The 18,518-nt window shown below is 41.7% G+C and overlaps 1 protein-coding gene across 4 annotated transcripts in view; it reads left to right on the forward strand.

Annotated features, from left to right (window-relative positions):
* Positions 1–18,518, forward strand: part of PCTP (phosphatidylcholine transfer protein) — a 108,279-nt gene that overhangs the window by 19,591 nt on the left and 70,170 nt on the right. For 3 of the 4 annotated variants that reach the window (XR_010591885.1, XR_010591884.1, XM_042841027.2), the window contains exon 4: positions 671–842. Coding sequence is in view for 2 of the 4 variants with exons in the window: in XM_042841027.2 (XP_042696961.1) it covers positions 671–842 (172 nt within the window). In the remaining 2 variants the exon portion in view is untranslated. Of the gene's footprint in view, positions 1–670; positions 843–1,516; positions 1,585–2,133; positions 3,756–18,518 lie in introns of those variants that run through there. The other variant, XM_005282809.5, reaches the window with a different exon arrangement.

Below are 18,518 nucleotides of genomic sequence, written 5' to 3' on the forward strand. Positions count from 1 at the left end.
GATGCAGGCAGCTGTAAGAGTTTTTGCTTGTCTGTTACTGTGGGAGTTGAAGTGTAGAAGAGCCAAACCCGAGAAGAGAACGAAGGGTTTAAAAGCTTGATCCTGCAGTCCTTATTCGTGCTTGTGCAACGTGAATCACTCACCTGGGTATCATGTCGACTTCAATGAAATGCATGTTTGAGGGCGAGAGTCTGCAGGATCAGACCCTACAATAATGCAAACACTAATATTTATTTAATAGACCGAGATGAAACGTGGATTGAAACAGGTCAGGGACTGGTTTTTTGTTGGTGTGTTCAGTGTCTGTCACGATGGGGCAGCTGGGTGCTACTGTAATACAAGTTAATAATATTATGAAACCGATCATAGTTGTATAAGAACATAATGGCCACACTGGGTCAGACCAATGGTCCATTAGCCCAGTATCCTGTCTTTCAACAGTGGCTAGTGCCAGATGTTTCAGAGGGAGTGAACAGAGCAATTTATTGAGTGATCAATCCCATGTCATCCAATCCCAGCTTCTAGCAGTCAGGGATTTAGGGACACCCAGAGCATGGAGTTGCATATATGACTATCTTGGCTAATAGCCATTGATGGACCTATCCTCCATGGACTTATGCTTTTTTTTTTTTTTTGCATCTTTAGGCATTTTTCTTAACTTGCAATACAGTATGTGTATATTCGTGAACGTCGTGATATGGAGGTTGATGGGCAGAAGGTCTGGGTTATGCTGGCTAAAAGTGTGTCTCTTCCTCAGTGTCCAGAAAAATCTGGGATTATCAGAGTAAATAGTTACGTGCAAAGTCTGGTGCTTGAGAGTGATGGCAAGACTGGATCCAAAGGTAAGAAATATCACTTATTGCAGCTAAGTAAAGTAGAGCAAGCTTTCAAATTTTATTCTGCATTTATTAAGAAAATGAAATGTAAAATCTCAGATACCATCAAAGCAGGAGAGGCTAAGGACTTGAAGATACACGCAAAGGATATGGTAATGATGTATATCAAGAGTTCTATAATCTGTGAATATCCATTGTGAAAGAAGCATGTCTGGGAAAGTTACATTGGACTTCATGTGTTAGGTAACACCACTGTCGCTCTAATAGGACTTGCACAATTAAGAATGGTCCAGTCAGTCATTTCCCTTCACTAAATGGCGAACAGATGTCATTCATTTGAACTTTGGATATTGGTTATTATATTTTGATCATTGATAGTAAATGGAAAGTGGGTAACCCAGTGAACACTTCATTCGTTGAAAAGTCACTTTTGAATCTCTGTGGACCTGATTTTGAAGTTGTTATAAATAGACTGAAGGATGTTTTGGGACAAAGTTGATCGTTAAGAAAAAACGTTTTATTAGGTAACGATGTGTGTATGTAACATAGGGCTAAATCCTGCATTCCATAGTCCGGCAAAAACTGTGGTTGTAATCAATGTAGCTGCAGCCAAGCAAGTAAACTGCTAATTATGATGTTATAATAAACTCTATTCCCTTCAATTTCTGTCTCCCTTTAAGTTTACATGTATTACTTTGACAATCCTGGTGGCATGATTCCGTCATGGCTCATTAACTGGGCAGCCAAGGTAAGCAGGAAGCTGAGGGCAATATCTTCCTTTGTGCTGTCTAACTTGTTCCTGAGAATCCACCCACTAGATCCAAATCTGACCTCCATAAATCAGCCACGATCAGCCAATCTTCATCTGAAGTCTTCTTCCCTCTTGGCCACTCTACTGTCTTGTCTTTCAGGCCTCCATTCTGATAGCGGTCTCTTCTTTTACTGTCTCTTTAACTCTTCCTTCCCCCACACCTCAAGAAAGCTCACTCTTGATGCTAAACTCATCAGAGTTGTTTCTGCACCACTGTGGACAGACACCCTCATGTTTCAAAGTACGAGCAGACCGATTTAGTAACGTTTGCAAACTCCTGAAATACAGTGTGATGTTCTAAGAACAAATACAGAATTTACTGCTTTGTAGTAAATTTAATTTTTGTTGGAAGCACTGTCTTCTGTTATCTCTTGAAATATTTGTAGTGTAAAATGGAGTCTATATACAGCTTTTGTCTGCAGTGTCTTTGACCAGCATCATCAGAAAATAACCACTGTACACATTTTTTTTTTCTCCCCAAAACAGAGTGGAGTACCTGCTTTCCTCAAAGACCTGCAGAAGGCTTGCCTTAATTATTGCAAGAAAACCTGAGTTGCTGCTTCGAGTCTCTCTCTCTGAATTGTTTGATTTGATTCCCAAAATTGGATGCTTCCAAGGACTACTATTGTGAAAAAATTGTTGGATGAAATTACCTCCTGAGATCTACTACTCCATTATAGTTAGGTTCCATTGGCGTATGCCTTCAAAGTTGTCGAGCCTTTATTTTTTCATTTGCCATCTGTTGTGCTCTTCAGCTAGATAGCTGGCCATCCTTGCTTCAACTGCTGATGCAATTATTACCTGCTTTTCAAATGGTTTCCTTCCTTTTTATCCCATTTCCCTTCTGCTCATATTCTGTATGCTTTCTACCATAAGTCCATTAGGGGAACTCCGGCTTATGTTAAATCTTCAACAGAGAGTAGAGCCTGTTACTCCTTGTTGGAGGAGAATACTCTAAAATGGCAGCTTTTTAAAGTAAATTTTGATTCTTGTGGTGAATCAGGTCTCTGTACACATTAGGTAACCAGTTCTGGCAGGTGTTGCCTTGCTAATAAAGTCCTTCTGCCAAAACTGGATGCCTCTTGAAGGCGCTCTCAAGTCTAATGCAGTGGATACTTTCCATGATCTTAAGTATGTTTCTTTATCCCTCCTTTTCCTAAATTTTATCCTGTATTTATTCAGAGCTGAGACTCATTGATCAGAAATGTCTGGCCAGTAACCAGGATGTGCACGTGGAGGATATTTGCTATGTGTTGATAAATAATCTGCAGCCCGCACTGGGACTCCTGCTATTACAGGGTATAATTAAGAGTTTTGCTATGATCAAGTCTTTCAATTGCATTTAAACAGGCATTGGGCTAAGTCCCAATACTGGCATCTTTGCATCTATCATGTCTAATAGTTTGTGCTTTTTGACACATCCACTTAGTTGAGGGGAGGCTGGAAGAGACGTTCATGTAATAAGTAAAGTTATGATGAAATAAGACCGAATGAGTCAGTTCCTTGTTCTGCTCTAATGAAAACCAATTAGCGTACTAAAAGCCTATCAAGCCCTTACCTGGAAGAGTTCTGTGAGGAAACACAGCTCAGATATCTACTATAACTTAAAATCCTCTTAGGACTGTCCCAATATCAGACGTTATCAGGGGATCTCCTAAATGTCATGCTGGGGACTAATGTTAAGGTTCTGCTTCCTCATTCTTGATCCTGACATGGAGATCAATGGCTGGCTTAAGGCTAGCTCATGTTTCCAAGTCTGATACACGGAGAGAAGGCCAAGAACCAAACTTTCCAGCTGATACTATAACTTAAGAAATCCCAGTAAAAGAGGAAAAAAATCACGTGCAGCGCCTCCATGTGGGTGTGTCTGTTTGGGGAGAATATGGAGGGAAAACACTTTCACAAAGGTGATGATCTCAGGGACATAGCCCATGCTGTTAATGTAGCCAGACGCACAGCCTTCAGTGAAATGGCAAAGCTTCTCCATAACTAACCAGACCTATCAGCATTTCTGTATATAAAAGTCATGATATAAGTTATTTGCCTTTATACCTTATGTGCTCTGAATGGTAGTTGGTTGATGAATTAAAAACGAAATCTTGCGATTACAGATTTGTACGAGTAGCTTTTTAAAAAAATCTTTGCTATAAAGTTTTTGCTCCTTTAATGGTTTGCACATGTAGCCATATTAATGCTGTCTAATGGGCATGGCAGATCATCAATTGCACTTCAGCATGAACACTGACTTTTTTTGAAAGGCGTGAGTAAATTGATTAATCTGCTTGATTTTTTTTTTTAAAGTTGTAAACAGTAATCCTTATCAGCTATGACTTCAGATACTTCTCCACTAGACAAAGCTGAAAATGCCATAATATAAAATATATTGGAACTGATTCTCAGGTGCTGTAAAGCAGCAAATTTATCCCAGCTGAGAATCTGTCCCTGGTTTTGTAAACAGTTACTCCATCAGTCTAACTGGTGCCTTTGATACATTTTGTTTTGCAAGTTAACAGGCTTGAAGGTTATTTGGACACACGTGGCAGCATATAGCAAAGTTCACGTCTCTCTAGACTTAAGTCAGTGCAGATACACTAGTAACTAATTTGACCCACTGATAGGAATATTGATCCAGTTTTGATTGGGCTTTCTCTGCCCTGTGCTGATTGGCTGCTTTGCTCTAATCCTCTCCCTCCACCTCCCTCACAGTCTCCACCTCAGCTTCACTTCACACAAGCCCCTCTCATCCCATATTTCTCCTACCCTGGCCCCCTCAGCCTCCTTCCCTTTTTTCCATTCAGCTTATCCCTGCCCAAGTGAACCCACCCAAAAATCAAACTAACATGATGTTTTCCACCCTCCTATTGTTCACTCGGCTTGTTCGTTCTGCCCATTTCTCTCCCACCCTGCATTTGTCTTGTCTATTTAGAGTGTAAGTTTTTCACAGCAGGGACTGTCTGTGTCTGTACAGTGCCTAGCACAATGGGGTCCCATTCTTGGTTGGCGATTAGGCCCCACCATAATAAACATGATGTTGCATGACTGAAATTCTGTGCTGGGCCTCTCAAAGGCACTGCACAGGGACATGGACAAAGGTGGCTGTAAACCATCTCTGTGCCCTCAATGGAGCGTATGGAAACTCTGAAGGCCACTAATTAATTTTTTCCACCTTTTTGGTAACTATAACATAGGTAAAATGCAGCATTTTGAGCTCATTAAAACATCATTCACTTTGCATTATATTACTCAAACTATCTGAATCAGTCACATGATTATAGGAGAGCATCAGCCTTATTTTCATTTACAGATACAATTTGCTGCATACAATGACTTGTACTCCAGGAATTAATTTTGCAAAAAATCTTTGCATACAGTGGTATGACTAGTAAAAATAAATAAATAAATACATCACAAGATAAGGGCTTGAGGCAGGAATTCCGTGGTGAAATTCTATGGCCTGGGTTTTTATCCAAGTCAGACTAAATGATGAGGTAATGGTCTCTTCTGGCCTTAATCACAGATTCATAGAATTTAATTTATAATGAACTGAAACTTTCCCTGCTCATCTCACAAAGACTCAAGGAGGAAACTGGTGAGATCCTATATATTTATCTCTGGTGGCACTTCAGTAACTGTATAACATTAGGAGCCTAAATAATATATAAGAAATCTCCTCTAGTTCTTCAGACTGTATCTCAGTGTGCTTCATGCATACTGCAGGAGGCTTTGAAATAAACAATTTACTCATAGCACTGCTGTAAGGAGAAAACAGCATTGTAGGAGTTTTGCTTTAGGTTTTTACAGAACTGTGTGTGTGTGTGTGTGTGTGTGTTTGGAGGGGGTGGGTGGGAAGGGTATTAATTTAAAATGCTGCTGCCTTCAAAACTGTTGCTTCATTTCAAATGTTGCTAAGTACTTTACCATACACAGGGAAGGAAAAAGTAATCAGTGGTGTGTTTTATTAATGTGTGCCTTATTTGTGATGTGCACGTAACATAGGAAAGTGGTTAAGACATTTAAAGGGTCTATGCTGTTGTGTGCATAACTTTGGAATATTCAATTTACCCTTTGAAATCAGATCTCTGGATCATTTAGCCTCAATCTTGCTTCTGGATGGGGCCAATAGCTTTGTCTTCAGAGGAAGATTTAAAAATAAAAAAAACAAAAACCATAATGCATCTAGCACTGAGCAATTCTGCACAATAAAGTCCTTCCCCTTGCAGAAAACCATCTTTCGTTGAAGCATAAGACTTGATTACCCTTATTATCCAGGCTTGACCTGTTCCCAATGGTATTTAAAGGTCATACAATTTCTGAGTCGTTTTAAAATCCACAGTATGTCTCTACCTCCGGTGTCGCTAAATTTCACAGCTTGACTGTTCAGTTCATAAAGCACTAAACCTTTTATTCCCTTTAATTTTTATCAAGTGTCCCCTTGTTCCCGCGTTATGTAACAAGGTCTATGAAAGGCGGTGATACACTTCAGTATACCTCTGTCTCCAGTGATCGCTGTGCATGCAAATAGACAGAACGGCCCTTAGTGTCTGCAAGGTTGTTTCCTGCTAAAACAATGTGCTATGCTGCTGATTGTGTTCATCTGTTTTATAGAGAGATTTAAGTTCCACACTCCATCCTTTATATTATTTCCTCAGGCTTGTAGCTTTTCTACATTTTTCCTCTGGTTCTAAGGTAATGAAGTGAAATAAATACTTCATGAAAGAGAAGGGTCATTTGACACTTCTGTACCTATTGTAGCAAACAGTGGGAGTTTGACAGAGAAACCTGGGGTCTAGTGTATGTGTTCTCCAACCTCCTCTGCAATTTCAGTTACATAATTCCCATAATGAGACCATGTACTAAGGTATTAAATGCACAGCAGTGGTGTGGTCTTAATAAATTGTTCAAAAGCAAGCTTAGGAAAGCCAGGAACTCCAAAGAGAAGGCTGATTTGGAGTGTTCACTCAGGTCTTTCTGTTCTGGTTAGCAAGGGGAGTACACATCTACTGGCTTTAATAAATAAAGAGAGAACTGGCTGCCTGTTGTGCCCAATTGCTCCTATGAATGCAGCTATGATGGCTGTGGCGCTACTCTGCCGCGTCTGAATACTGTGTGTTGAGCTGGTTAATGGGACATTTACTGCATGAATCTATTGAATTAGCTTAATACAGGGTCTGCAAGGGAAAACACGCAGGAAGTGAATGGCTCAAGATAGCAGCCGCCTCTCAGCAAATACATGAGGGATGTTCAGGGACAATCGCAGAGCCATTGGCTTTGAGGCCTCTGGCTTGGCCTCTTGCTGAGTATCCAGGACTGGTTTTGCCCAGGACCATAGAATAACAGATACTATAGCAGTTTAAAAAGGAGCGCCCTCTTGGGAGGGAGAAAAGAGGTTGGGGATCCAGGCTGAGAGAGAGGCATCGGCTGGGGCATCTGAAGAAGTTAGCCTGCCTAGGTTACCATCAGGGGATGATCAGCTTTTTAGTAAGATAAGTCTATGTGTTTGTCTTTTTTTTTTTTTTTTTTTTTTTTTTTTTTTTTTTTTTTTTTTTAAAACCTCCTCTCCATGCTTTGTTCCTACTGCTAAAATAACCAATACTTTGGTTTTAAGATGGCTGGGTGGTCACTGTCGCAGATTCCCGAAGGGAAGAACTGCAGAGGTCTGAACTCAGTTGGACCTGTTGGGTGAACATAATTGATCCACAGAGTGCAGCAGCCCAGGGTCCGGTCGAGGAGTGGGAGAATTGTGGAATTCCACCCCAGGAGAGGTATAGGCTGCAGGATTGACATAAACGGGCAGAGGTGCAGCTAGCCCTCTAGCTGTGGCAAGAGGTATTGCATGCACAAGTGCATCCGTAAATGTTGTAGGTGTAACATAGGGTATGTCTGCACGGCAATTGAAGGTGTGACTACTGCTCCAGTAGGTCTGCCAGAGCTTGCTTTAATCTAGTTAGCACACTAATAAATAGTAGTGAAGATGGAGCGGCACAGGTTACCAATGTGCATAAGTACCAGAGTTCCCAGTGGGCTTGTACCGTCCATGCCGCTGCATGTTCACTCTGATTTTGAGCAGGAGATTGCCTCTCAGGCAGGCATACCCACGCTAGAATTAATCCCACCTCTGACAGCAGTGTAGACACACCCTTAGGTCCGCATTCCTTTTTGCCTCCCTGAGGTGACAAGATGCAAATGAAGAGGAAGCAACAGGAGAATGATGGAAAAAGTTTGATCTAGCACCAAAAGGAGGCTATCCACATAAGGAGTGGGAGGAGAGGATGTTCCAGGCTGCTGTAGTGGAAATGGCCATTTCACCGATCACATGAGTCAGGATCATACCAACATACTGGTGTAGTCTTCCCAGCAGGTATTGTATTGACCTTAAGGTCATGAAATTGAATTACACAGCACTTAAGGAGTTGGTTTGGACAGCGTCTAGTACTGTAGACAGTTCCTTCTTAAAGCGTCTATTTAGATGACAGAGGGGAAATGCAGGCACAGAGAGAGGTGAAATGATTTCCCCACGGTCCCAGAGCAAGGAATAGAACCCAGGTCTCCTGGGTGCTACTACAGGTCCATAGCCACTAGACATGCTGCAACTTTCTCCAGTGCAAGCAATGGTAGTAAGGACAGGGAAAGGGTGGGAAAACTGGCTCACTCGAGCTTTCAATGTGAAAGGTACATGGGCGTTAGGGGTGTGATTCCCATTCGTTGTAATGAGTTGCACAGCTGCAGTACAGGGCAACTGGGAGGCCATCTTGTAAGGTGCCTGTTAATACCTATATTCAAAGCAGTTCAGGATAATACTGCTGCTTATGGCCAATTCCCCTGTGATGGATATTCACAGAATTCAGTTCTAAATACTGGTTGCCACTCTTTAAATGGAAGTGACTCTCCCCTAAAAATCTTCATTTTCCTATCCCACAGCAGGAGTCTTGATCCATTTCCCTAATTTGTATATCCAGCCCCAAATATTTGATAGATAAGCTTACACTTGAGTTGGCAGAAGACAAAGTACTGTACTAAACTATGGGGTTGGGGGGGGGGGGAGACTGTTTGTTTGTTTTTCCTCTCTCTTTGATGTTTGCATTTGTATTTCTCATTACTACATACAGTGGAATTTAGAGCAGCCTAGAAATCCTTAGCTAAAATGGATGTTACAGACATCTCCCAGCTCAGGCCTCTTCCTAAATATCCATACAGCCATTAGCAAAAGTGGTGTGAAATGTCTGCAATGAAAACTGAAATTCCTGACTCATATTTGTTCCTGTAATATCCCTTTAAATAGCTTGAGACCACTTTTGTGGTGCTCATTGTGTTCTGTGATTTAGGAGCTACCCAAACCAGTCGGATCAGCAGCATGTTTGTAACTAAGCTGTGCAGGCTTGTGTGTGCCTTCATATTGCTGTGTAAAGAACAAAAGAGACAATGGTTTCATATACCAGATGGAGTTTGACTTCGAATGTATTGGTCGAGACTCCAGATGAAACTGGGACAGTGGTGAGAACCTGACCTGACCTGACTTGCTCTGGGCGGATCAAAACCGGAAAACCTGTGCACATGATTGCAAAGTGAGGCCACCAAGTTTCACTTCCAGCATTAACCAGTCTCCACAAAACTGTCTCTTCAATAATCATTTTAATATAGAGCTGTTGATTTGCCTGCTGGTAAAGCCTCGCCTTCATATTTATCTGGTGCTTCTCTTCCTCCAATTTTCTGTTAGAGGTGGGGAAAGCAAAGACAGTGTCTGAAGTTTTGATGATCTGGCATCTGTTAGTGGCTCTGTGGTAGGAAGAAACTCAGAAAGCTGATATTTGCAGTACAGTAGCAGACCGGACTGTTAACTTTTCTTGTATACAGCGGGAAGCAAGCTTGTGCTGGCTGAAGAGAAGATTATGCTCAGCTTAAACAGAGTAGCCCATCACTGACCTGTGTGTGTATATATAAAAAAAATATATAATTCTAACACAGGGGAAAGTAATGGTGAGGGTGGCCAGGAGATATTAATGAGGATTGGATCAACTGCTTGCTTGACTTCATTTGAGTGTGAAAGCTGTGGCGTCCAGTTATAGAGGGAAGGAGATGGTGAAATCCCATTGTTGAAAAGTTCTAAAATATTCTTTTCTCCTGCAGTGTTTCCTGGCTAGTTGATCTTAGGTCTCCTAGCTATCTTCTTTTAACTGGTGGACTCCTTCTGCATGAATGCTATCTTGGAAGTCTCCAGATTCCTTCCCCCGCTACTGCACAGATAACCTTACTGTCCCATTGCAGCTGCTTTTAGTTTGTAAACAGTATAGGTTTTCCATTGCAAGCTAGAAAATGTGACTGTATGCTGTGACAGTGAGCAAGTCCCCGGAGAAGCAGTAAAAGGGAGGACATTTCCTCACATCTATTTTTTTTTTTTTTAAATCTGTAGCTGCCCACTAGGCAGAATAATATCAGTGGGCTATACCCCTGTCTTCCCACACTTTTCTGTTCCACTAAATTATAAAACAGCCAGTGACCTGCTTGAGAATTGAAGTATCCACCAGATGTTTCCTGAGCAAAGACAGCTAGTGTTTCCCTTTGCACATCATCTTGTGAGAGGCAGTTCTACAATGAGCACATGTCTGACATCATTCAGTATGTTGACATTAGTCTAGTGGGAATCTTTCTCTTACCCTACCTTCCAACTCAAATACAGTATCTTTGCAGGAAGATTATATAGACAGAACAGGCTCGTAAAGAACTCAAATAGATACAGTGCAGAGGAAGCAGTCTTGCTGTAGCAAAGTATATACAAGCTAAGCCAGTTGCTGTCAATCTGTCAAACATTAAATCATTTTTAATACTATTTTTTTCCCCTCAGATATGTTTTAGGGGCTTGGAAAAGTTGATCTCCATTATCCTGCACTCCCTCTCTTGCTTTGTATGGAAAGCAGGGATGGATGGATAAGATGAATTATTTCCCCAACCCACCCACCCCACAAAAAGAAAATCCGCACGAATTCTTTTCCGCAAAGCAAAACTCATATTAAGCCTTGGAAAAGTTTGGTTAACTTTAAATCAAAATAGAGTTTTATGCACTTGGCATTTGATCCAATGCCCGGTAAAGTTAATGGAAAGTCTCTGATTAGTGAGTTTTGCATCAGGCCCATGTCCTTTTTCTCAGGGCTTGCACGGGCTTTCCAGTCCAACTGCAACCAGTATAAGTAGCACTGGCACCCTCCGAGGCAGCCTGTGCTCCTTTTGGTTTGAAGCTCAATTTTAGCAATTTAGGAGCTTTGCAAAAAGTTCTGATAAGCTTCTGAGTGTTCATCCAAACCCAGCCTTTCCAAGTTTCCCTACTGTTAATGGAAATGTGTAAGATTTTGGTATTGAGCATCTGTATTGGCCACTGGACTTTTCATTTCTGATTCTGAACTAAATATTTCCCCCCCCATCTTTCCTTTTATTCATGTCTAAGTCCAGAGTGACATTTTGGTGTGTTCCAGAAAGAAAGAGGACAACTTGGGGAGAAAGTAACTAAACTTGCACTGGAATTCAAAAGTTCACAGCATTAGAGCATAGATAATATCTATTTTTGTACTGCTGGTCTTTGTTGCTATACATGGGCACTTTTTATGCTCAACATAGATTTTAGTGCAACACATTTTTTAGTCTCTGCGTGGTAATGCCCAATAAATATCCCAGCCAATGTCTTCCTCCTCTTCCCCCATTCCCAGAGCTGTCTCCAAATAAAATGAACCAATCCCATGTGCTGCTTCAAGAAATGGGGATCAAAAACATCCCCCCAAAGCTCAAGAAAACAAAGGGGCTTTGCAGCCTGATAATAATACATTAGTCCTAAATGTGACGTTTGCTTCGGTAAAACTCTGTGCAGAATTAATCGCCTATGCATGGGAGAAGAGCTCGTCATTGATTAGTGGACTCAAGGACTTCATCTGCCAGCATGTTACCCTGGGCACTTTCCATGTTGGTTAGATTGACTGTGTAGTCTTGGCATCTGACTCTCCTTCTTTGGATTGTAGAAAGCTATTCCTGGGGAAGAATGGTGGCAGGGCCAGCTTAAGGTGTAGGCACTATTGGCCCATATCTAAGGCCCCAGCTCTTGGAGTCTGGTGATTATATTAGAATTTCATCTCCGGCCTTGTCTCCACTGGAAAGGGTTTGCCAGTGTAGCTATATTGGCAACCCTCCTAGCAGAGATGCAAAATAATTCTTTGGCCACATGAGACAGGATACTTAACACCAGCCTAGATAATGCACTGGTATATTGGTCTCGACCTTTCCAGACTACTGTACCCCTATCAGGAGTCTGAAACCCAAGCCCCGCTGCCCAGGGCTGAAGCATGTAACTTAGCTTCATGCAGCCTTCTGTGGTGTGGGGCCCCCAGGCAATTGCCCTGAGCTTGTGAACCCCTCATCCCTCCCCCCCCCACCTGTCCCACCAGGTTGAGAAACACTGATCTAGATGAGTTGATGTACTCCCAGGAAGACCTCTGTGTACCCCCAAGGGTATGTGTACCCTGGTTGAGAACTACTGCATTAGTAGATGTGCCATAGGGAATGAAGCTACATTAGCAGAGGAATGTGCTAAAAGCACTCCTTTCTCAGGCCAAGCTCGGGGAGGGCAGTTTTAGGCTCTACATGACTTACCAGTGTGTTCTTTTTTTTCCCCATCTAACTTCTGTGCTACCCAGCCCATAATACATGGTGACTTATGCCCTGCACAAAGGGGGAATTTTTGTTCAAGTTGTCCAGGAAAAATTCACATGACCCTCATGTAATTTACACAAGATCAATATTTATCAGTCATGAATAGAGCTCTAAGATGCTTTATGAATAAGGCTCTCGCATTCAAAAACTGAACGATACTGAAGTATTTTTTCTAGTTGTAGTCTCTGATTAAAACAAGCAGTTGCCATACACATAGATACAATGGCTTTTTGTTCCCTGGTAATATGAGATAGGTGTAATTTTACTTCAGACCTAATATTCCAGGTCTTTAAAAATAAACCAAATGCAATGTCATTGCATATTTATGTCACTATGGAAGCTGATGGAGAGCTAAGTTTAATAGAAACATCTGATGTTGTATTCATCACACATCACTGTTTAGTTGCTTGTGGAAAGAAGGGAAAAAAATCTGTTTTCAGTAGCTACTGTGTAATCAAATTCTTGGTTTAATTTGGAAAGTTGTGACGGGAACAATAAACGGCCTGTCTGAAGGATTTTAATATGGATACAAGGGCAGCAATCACCCCCTTTTCTGTGGCTGTTAGTGTGAGGTCTTTAGGAAATTGTGATTTCAGCTGGATTGACAATGGATCCATTTAGCCTTTCTAAAAATTATTTAAATGTTTATTTTTTGATGTTTCAACACAGCCCAAACAAACACCCGCTGTATCTCAATGAAAGATATCCAGAAAGATGATAAAGATGCAATAAGAGAATTATGGGTATAAAGTGCTTTCCCTCCTCTTCAAGTATGAACACTACCATTTTAAGATGGTGGCGATGAACAAAGTACATGGACTAGTTGGGAAGAGTGTCTCATTTGTGAGTAAGTGAAAATCATGATACAGATGAGTTGCAATTATTCTCTATGCACAGGGCTAACTTAAGTCCTAGCCACTACCTATGACTCACTTGCATTCTGTTTTGAGGATTTCAGTTAGCATAAGCCCCATGCACCACTTAAGGCTAGGTCAGTTACAGCTCGGTCTCGCTCTCTGCCATTGCAGTACAATTCCTTAGTGTATCATCCACTTTAGTGGTAAATACCATCTTACTCCTCCCCGTGTCCATCCTGTATTCCATCCCCTTTGCCTCTGTGACTTCAACAGGTGCTCAGATATCTCAGTGAGGAGAGTAGTGTAAGAAACCCTCCCTAACAACCGGATTCAAACTGAATGGAAAGCTTCCAGTTGACTTCAGCGGATGTTGGTTTGGGCCCTAAGTGCCTGCAGGAAAAGATACAGGCTTTATAGTTTAACTGGTAGGTTAACAATCCAGGCTGTCACCATGGAGCGGAATGAATACCACAATGAGGATCCTTAAGCAAAAAAATTTAACAGAAGAAATCTTAAAATGATTGTATGTTAACCCATGTCCTGTTTGTCACGGTGGCGGTTTTGCACACTAACCAGCCATCTGCTTATGTCACCTCTAAAAATACCACCTACCTATAGAATGGTTGCTTTGACCATTCAGACTTTCTAATAATAAGAAACATAGCAGAAGCTTTCCACGCTTGTGCAGCTGGAAGGCTCCAGTACCATCCACAATCCTCGTTCGAGCAGCTTGAATAAGCCCAATTCCCATTTTGTGCAGTGAGAGTCAGCGCTGGGGATCTTGTGAATATGATCCACATTAAAAGCCTGCCAAGAACAGGAAAATTCTGTGACTCTGTGGACAAAGGCTGTCGGAGGCACTGCATTGTTTTCTTTAGCGGAAAAGTCTAAAAACTTGATTTAATGAAAGCAAAATTTCAGCTCTCTGCTGCACATGGTTAAGATGAATACTAACCCCTCCCCCACTAGCTAGAAGGATAATGGGATAACTGCTTTGGGAAAGGATAGTGGAGCAGCAGAAGCAAACAAACCAGGTGTGTGTTGCAGAGTCAAACACGTTATTGACAACCGCGTCTATTGTTCGTTTCCTGTCACATCTAGCAGCTGTAGATCCTGTTGAGAAGGGTAACGCTGAGGGGAAAGCCAGGTTTGGATGCATTGAATAGAGCTGGAGGCCACCTGGGATGATCAATGCAGAAACCAGAAATTCAAGCATGGCACAAAACGTTAACAAGTTTAATCTGCGTCTTCCTGGCAAGTATTGTAAGCAGACAACACACTGATTGGTATAGCAAGGAGCCAGGACAGGGTGGGTTAGTAAATTACTGGTCCAAATCCTTAGTCTAATATGATGGGATTCTGTCCGACAGGGACAGTTATTCCTTAAAACTAGAAGTCAGGCTTTCCTGGCACCCCCCTCCCAGGTTAGCCAGTAACATCTAGTGCTGGGAGGTTAATAAATTGTGTTGATTCCCTATTGGAATCTTCCTTTGTGGCACAAATTAATTTATTCAAATCAATGCTTAGCGGCCATCACAGCACCTCACTCTCAGATGCTACTACCGCTTCCTACCCCTTTCAATATTGTACTGTAAGTGTCAGCATTTGGTATGAGCCCAAATCCCAGCATGTGACCTGAACTTGTGACCTTCTAGCCCAGCATGCTACCAACCTAGTCACACTTCCTGCTGCGGTGAGTAAAGTGCATAAATTATTCTAAACATCTTCCTCTACCCACCTACTTATTTTTGGCTCAGTGAGTTCTAATGTAGTGTGTAAAAACTTTTTTTTAAAGCCTCATTTTTGTTTTTTGTTTTTCCTTCTCAAAATATTTATTTAGTGGCTGAATGAATTTTGTATAGTTTGATTTACACTAGTAGGCAATGATTATACATTTTGAGACTGATGCTTATGTGTGTTAGGAGCAAATGGGAAAGTTGAGAAAAAGCTGAGAATATGCTATACTAAAAAAGACAGACAAAATCTAGTCAGTGTTAATCACTCTAAGCAAGTATAGCATTTGTGTTTCAAGGGATCTAATAAAATAACTTGCCTTACCAGACTATTTCCATGAGAGCACATTTCACAAATCTTAATAGCAGAGCAGAACAAAACCAAGAATAGTATTTCATGTATTTTCTTCCCTTTTTTTTAATCAAAATTTTACACATTTTGAAATGTGCCTGTTTTTGACTAGCTGAATAGTTGGTCCAAAAAAGGGATCTATTTTACTTTTTTGTTGAAGTTTGAAATATCAACTAAAATGTCAATTGCAAAGTTTGACAATTTTTGATCAGCCTCCTTCATAACCACACAATAGTGTTATGTAGAATGAGAGAGCCTTTTAACACATTTGTGTCCTCTTCTTTGTGAATTTTAAAGCCTGGTTAATGTGCAGTCATAATGCTTCATTAATAATACCCAGTTTTGTAGTACTTTGCATCAGCATATCTCAAAGCACTTTACATGAGAGGGCAGTATCTCATTCCTCGTTTTATAGATGGGGAAAGTGAGGCACAGATGGGACACTTCCTAATTAAGCCTCACAATGTACCTGTGTGGTCAGTAAGGCACATACACATATGTAGAGCTGGTTGAAATTCTTCATTTCAAACTTTTTTTTTTGAAGAAAAAATTAAAAATATTCCTGGATATATTTTTTTTAAATGAATAAATGCTAAAATTGTAAATGTGTCTTTTCTCTTTTGCTGGTGAACAGGGGAGGGAAGAGAGAGCAGGTTGGGGGGAAGGGAGTAAGGGGAGGGAGAAATAAAAACTGTAAAACTTGTTTGGGAGATGATGTGGAAAAAAATTAAAAACACAGAATTTTGGAAAAAACAACAACTTTGTTTTAATGGTTAACTTCACACGTCACTGAAATCCAGACCAGCAGGTGTGGAATACCACAGCTGCTTAATAGCAAGATGTGCAGTATTTTGGGGTAGAAAGTGCGGCAGGACCCTGTAGCTAACTAAAACTGCAGTTTGATACCACAAACAAAGTACTGCAGCTCTCCAGCAATGCAGTATCTCCAAAACCATACTGGGATATGGATTTAGTATCGATCCTGGTACCCTCTGCCTATTGACCAACATCACTGCGCTGTCTTGCTGTTCCTTGAAGACTCCCATTCACCTTGTAAGCCAGTGTGATTCTGCTTAGCTGATAGAACTGAGGAGAATTCCAGCACAAGGTGGCATAGCCACAACTTAAAAGTCCTAAGTGAGCTTTCGATGCTCAACATCGATTTTAGTGCAACACATTTTTTTAGTCTCTGCGTGGTAATGCCCAATAAAAATCCCAGCCAATGTCTTCCTCCTCTTCCCCCATTCCCAAAGCTGTCTCCAAATAAAACAAACCAATCCCAGGTGCTGCTTCAAGAAATGGGGATCAAAACCATCCCCCAAAGCTCAAGAAAACAAAGGGGCTTTGCAGCCTGATAATGAATACATTAGTCCTAAATGTGACGTTCGCTTCGGTAAAGCTCTGTGCAGAATCAATCGCCTCTGCGTGGGAGAAGAGATCTTCATTGATCAGTGGACTCGAGGGCTTCATCTGCCAGCATGTTACCCTGAGACAGCCCAGAAACAAAAATCATGCTTACTACCCGGCTGGATGGTAATTCTAACTCCGCAGTCTCATTTGGAAGCCGCATTCTAGAATGACCCGGCATGCTCACACTGGTGAGGAAACTGGCAGAGGGCACAAGGATGGAATTTTTGAAGTCTGAAATGTGGAGGGTGAAGGAAAACGGACATACCCGTACACAGAAAGGCATGTATGTGCAGTGAGCCAGGGAAAAGAACACCAAAATAGAGCTGACCAGTGAGGAAAGGCTCCAGGAAGCTGGGTAGCAGAACACTGTAGGCCAGGAAGAAGGATCAAAGCATGAGGAAAGGGCTTCAGGTAGAGTAAAACAAACCAGGGCACCACAGGGCACGGACTGCACCCGGCGCTGTGCAGACTCTAACGTCAGCCTGGGCTTGGAAATAGAAGCAACACAGACACAGTGGGGTTCTTTTATCTGAGAAGTCACATCAGCACTTGGTTTCCTTTTCCTGATGCTTTCTCGATGGTTTCGCCAGTGATTGGAAGAAAACCAGAAAAGATGGAGGTGGGAAATGATTTGGCTTAAAAAAAAGAACATGATGGGGGTTTTGCTAATTCATCCTGTGGGGAGACAAAATTATACCTCTCCTGGTGAGAGGAAGCTTGAGGTAGCCATGAAATCCAGGGGATGAGTCCTGGTTCATTAAGTGCCCGTGGCAACTTCTGAGAGGAGCATGTCAGGTACCAGAAAGGGATCTCTTCTTGGGGGGGTGGGGGGCAGATGAATTTTAACACCTCTTAACAAACATGATTGTAAATTCTATTGCAGATGCCTCTGGGGCACGTGCCCCTGCAGTAGTGCCAACCCTAATCATTCAAAAAATCACTAGTCAGATGCCCAAACCCACGCAACTTAAAAAATAATAATGCAGGGTTAGTTTTGATTTGTTTTCTGGCATTAGAGACTTTGGGATTCACATTTTCAAGCTTTTCTCTGCAACCATGAGGGCTAGAAACTTACTTTACAAACAAACAAGCACAGCTGAAATTCTTATGTAATAACGTGATTCCAGCAGCTGGGAGGTTTTAAGGGTACATCTACATCAGTGGATCAACAGACTCGGGCTCGTGCTGTGGTGCTGAAAATAGCTATGTCGACGTTCCACTTCAGGCGCCGAAGCCCTCCCTGCCCCCTGGGGTCATGAATAGGAATATACTCAGGGCAACTAGCCCCTCTCACAGCTTGTGCTGCCTTAATGATGCTCACGCTAGCTCAAGGGAAGCTAGCACCGGTATGTCTCCTTGAGCTGGGAATTACACCCTCAGCTTGACGTTTAGACATATCCTTAGACTTCCTGGTACTTCGTCATCCAGTGCTGGGGAACATAGTCATCTCACTCATTGATGGCTATTTATAGAGCACTGTGAGAGTATTTTGGTGAATTACAAAAGCCCAGGACCAAGATTTTCAAAAACCACTAGTGATATATATATTTTTTGATCTATCCAAACAGGCACAGTGTAAAGGGATCAGCTTTTCAGAAACAGCAGCGCAGCCCCAGTGTTTGAAGTCCTGTGACTTTTAGCATGAGTCTGATCATACTTGGTTGCATCCTAAAAGCTCTAGCTCCTAAAGTCATGCAAATACGTGAGAATTTCAGTGTTTTTTTTTTAATGAAAGTTTCTACCCCTGAGGCTATGGAAAAAAGCTTGAAAATATGACCTGAATGTAACCCTATAGTTCAAAACCCAGAAGCTAAACACAAACAAACCCAA

The sequence above is a fragment of the Chrysemys picta genome, chromosome 12, assembly GCF_011386835.1.
Source record: "Chrysemys picta bellii isolate R12L10 chromosome 12, ASM1138683v2, whole genome shotgun sequence".
NCBI classification, from domain to species: Eukaryota; Metazoa; Chordata; order Testudines; family Emydidae; genus Chrysemys; species Chrysemys picta.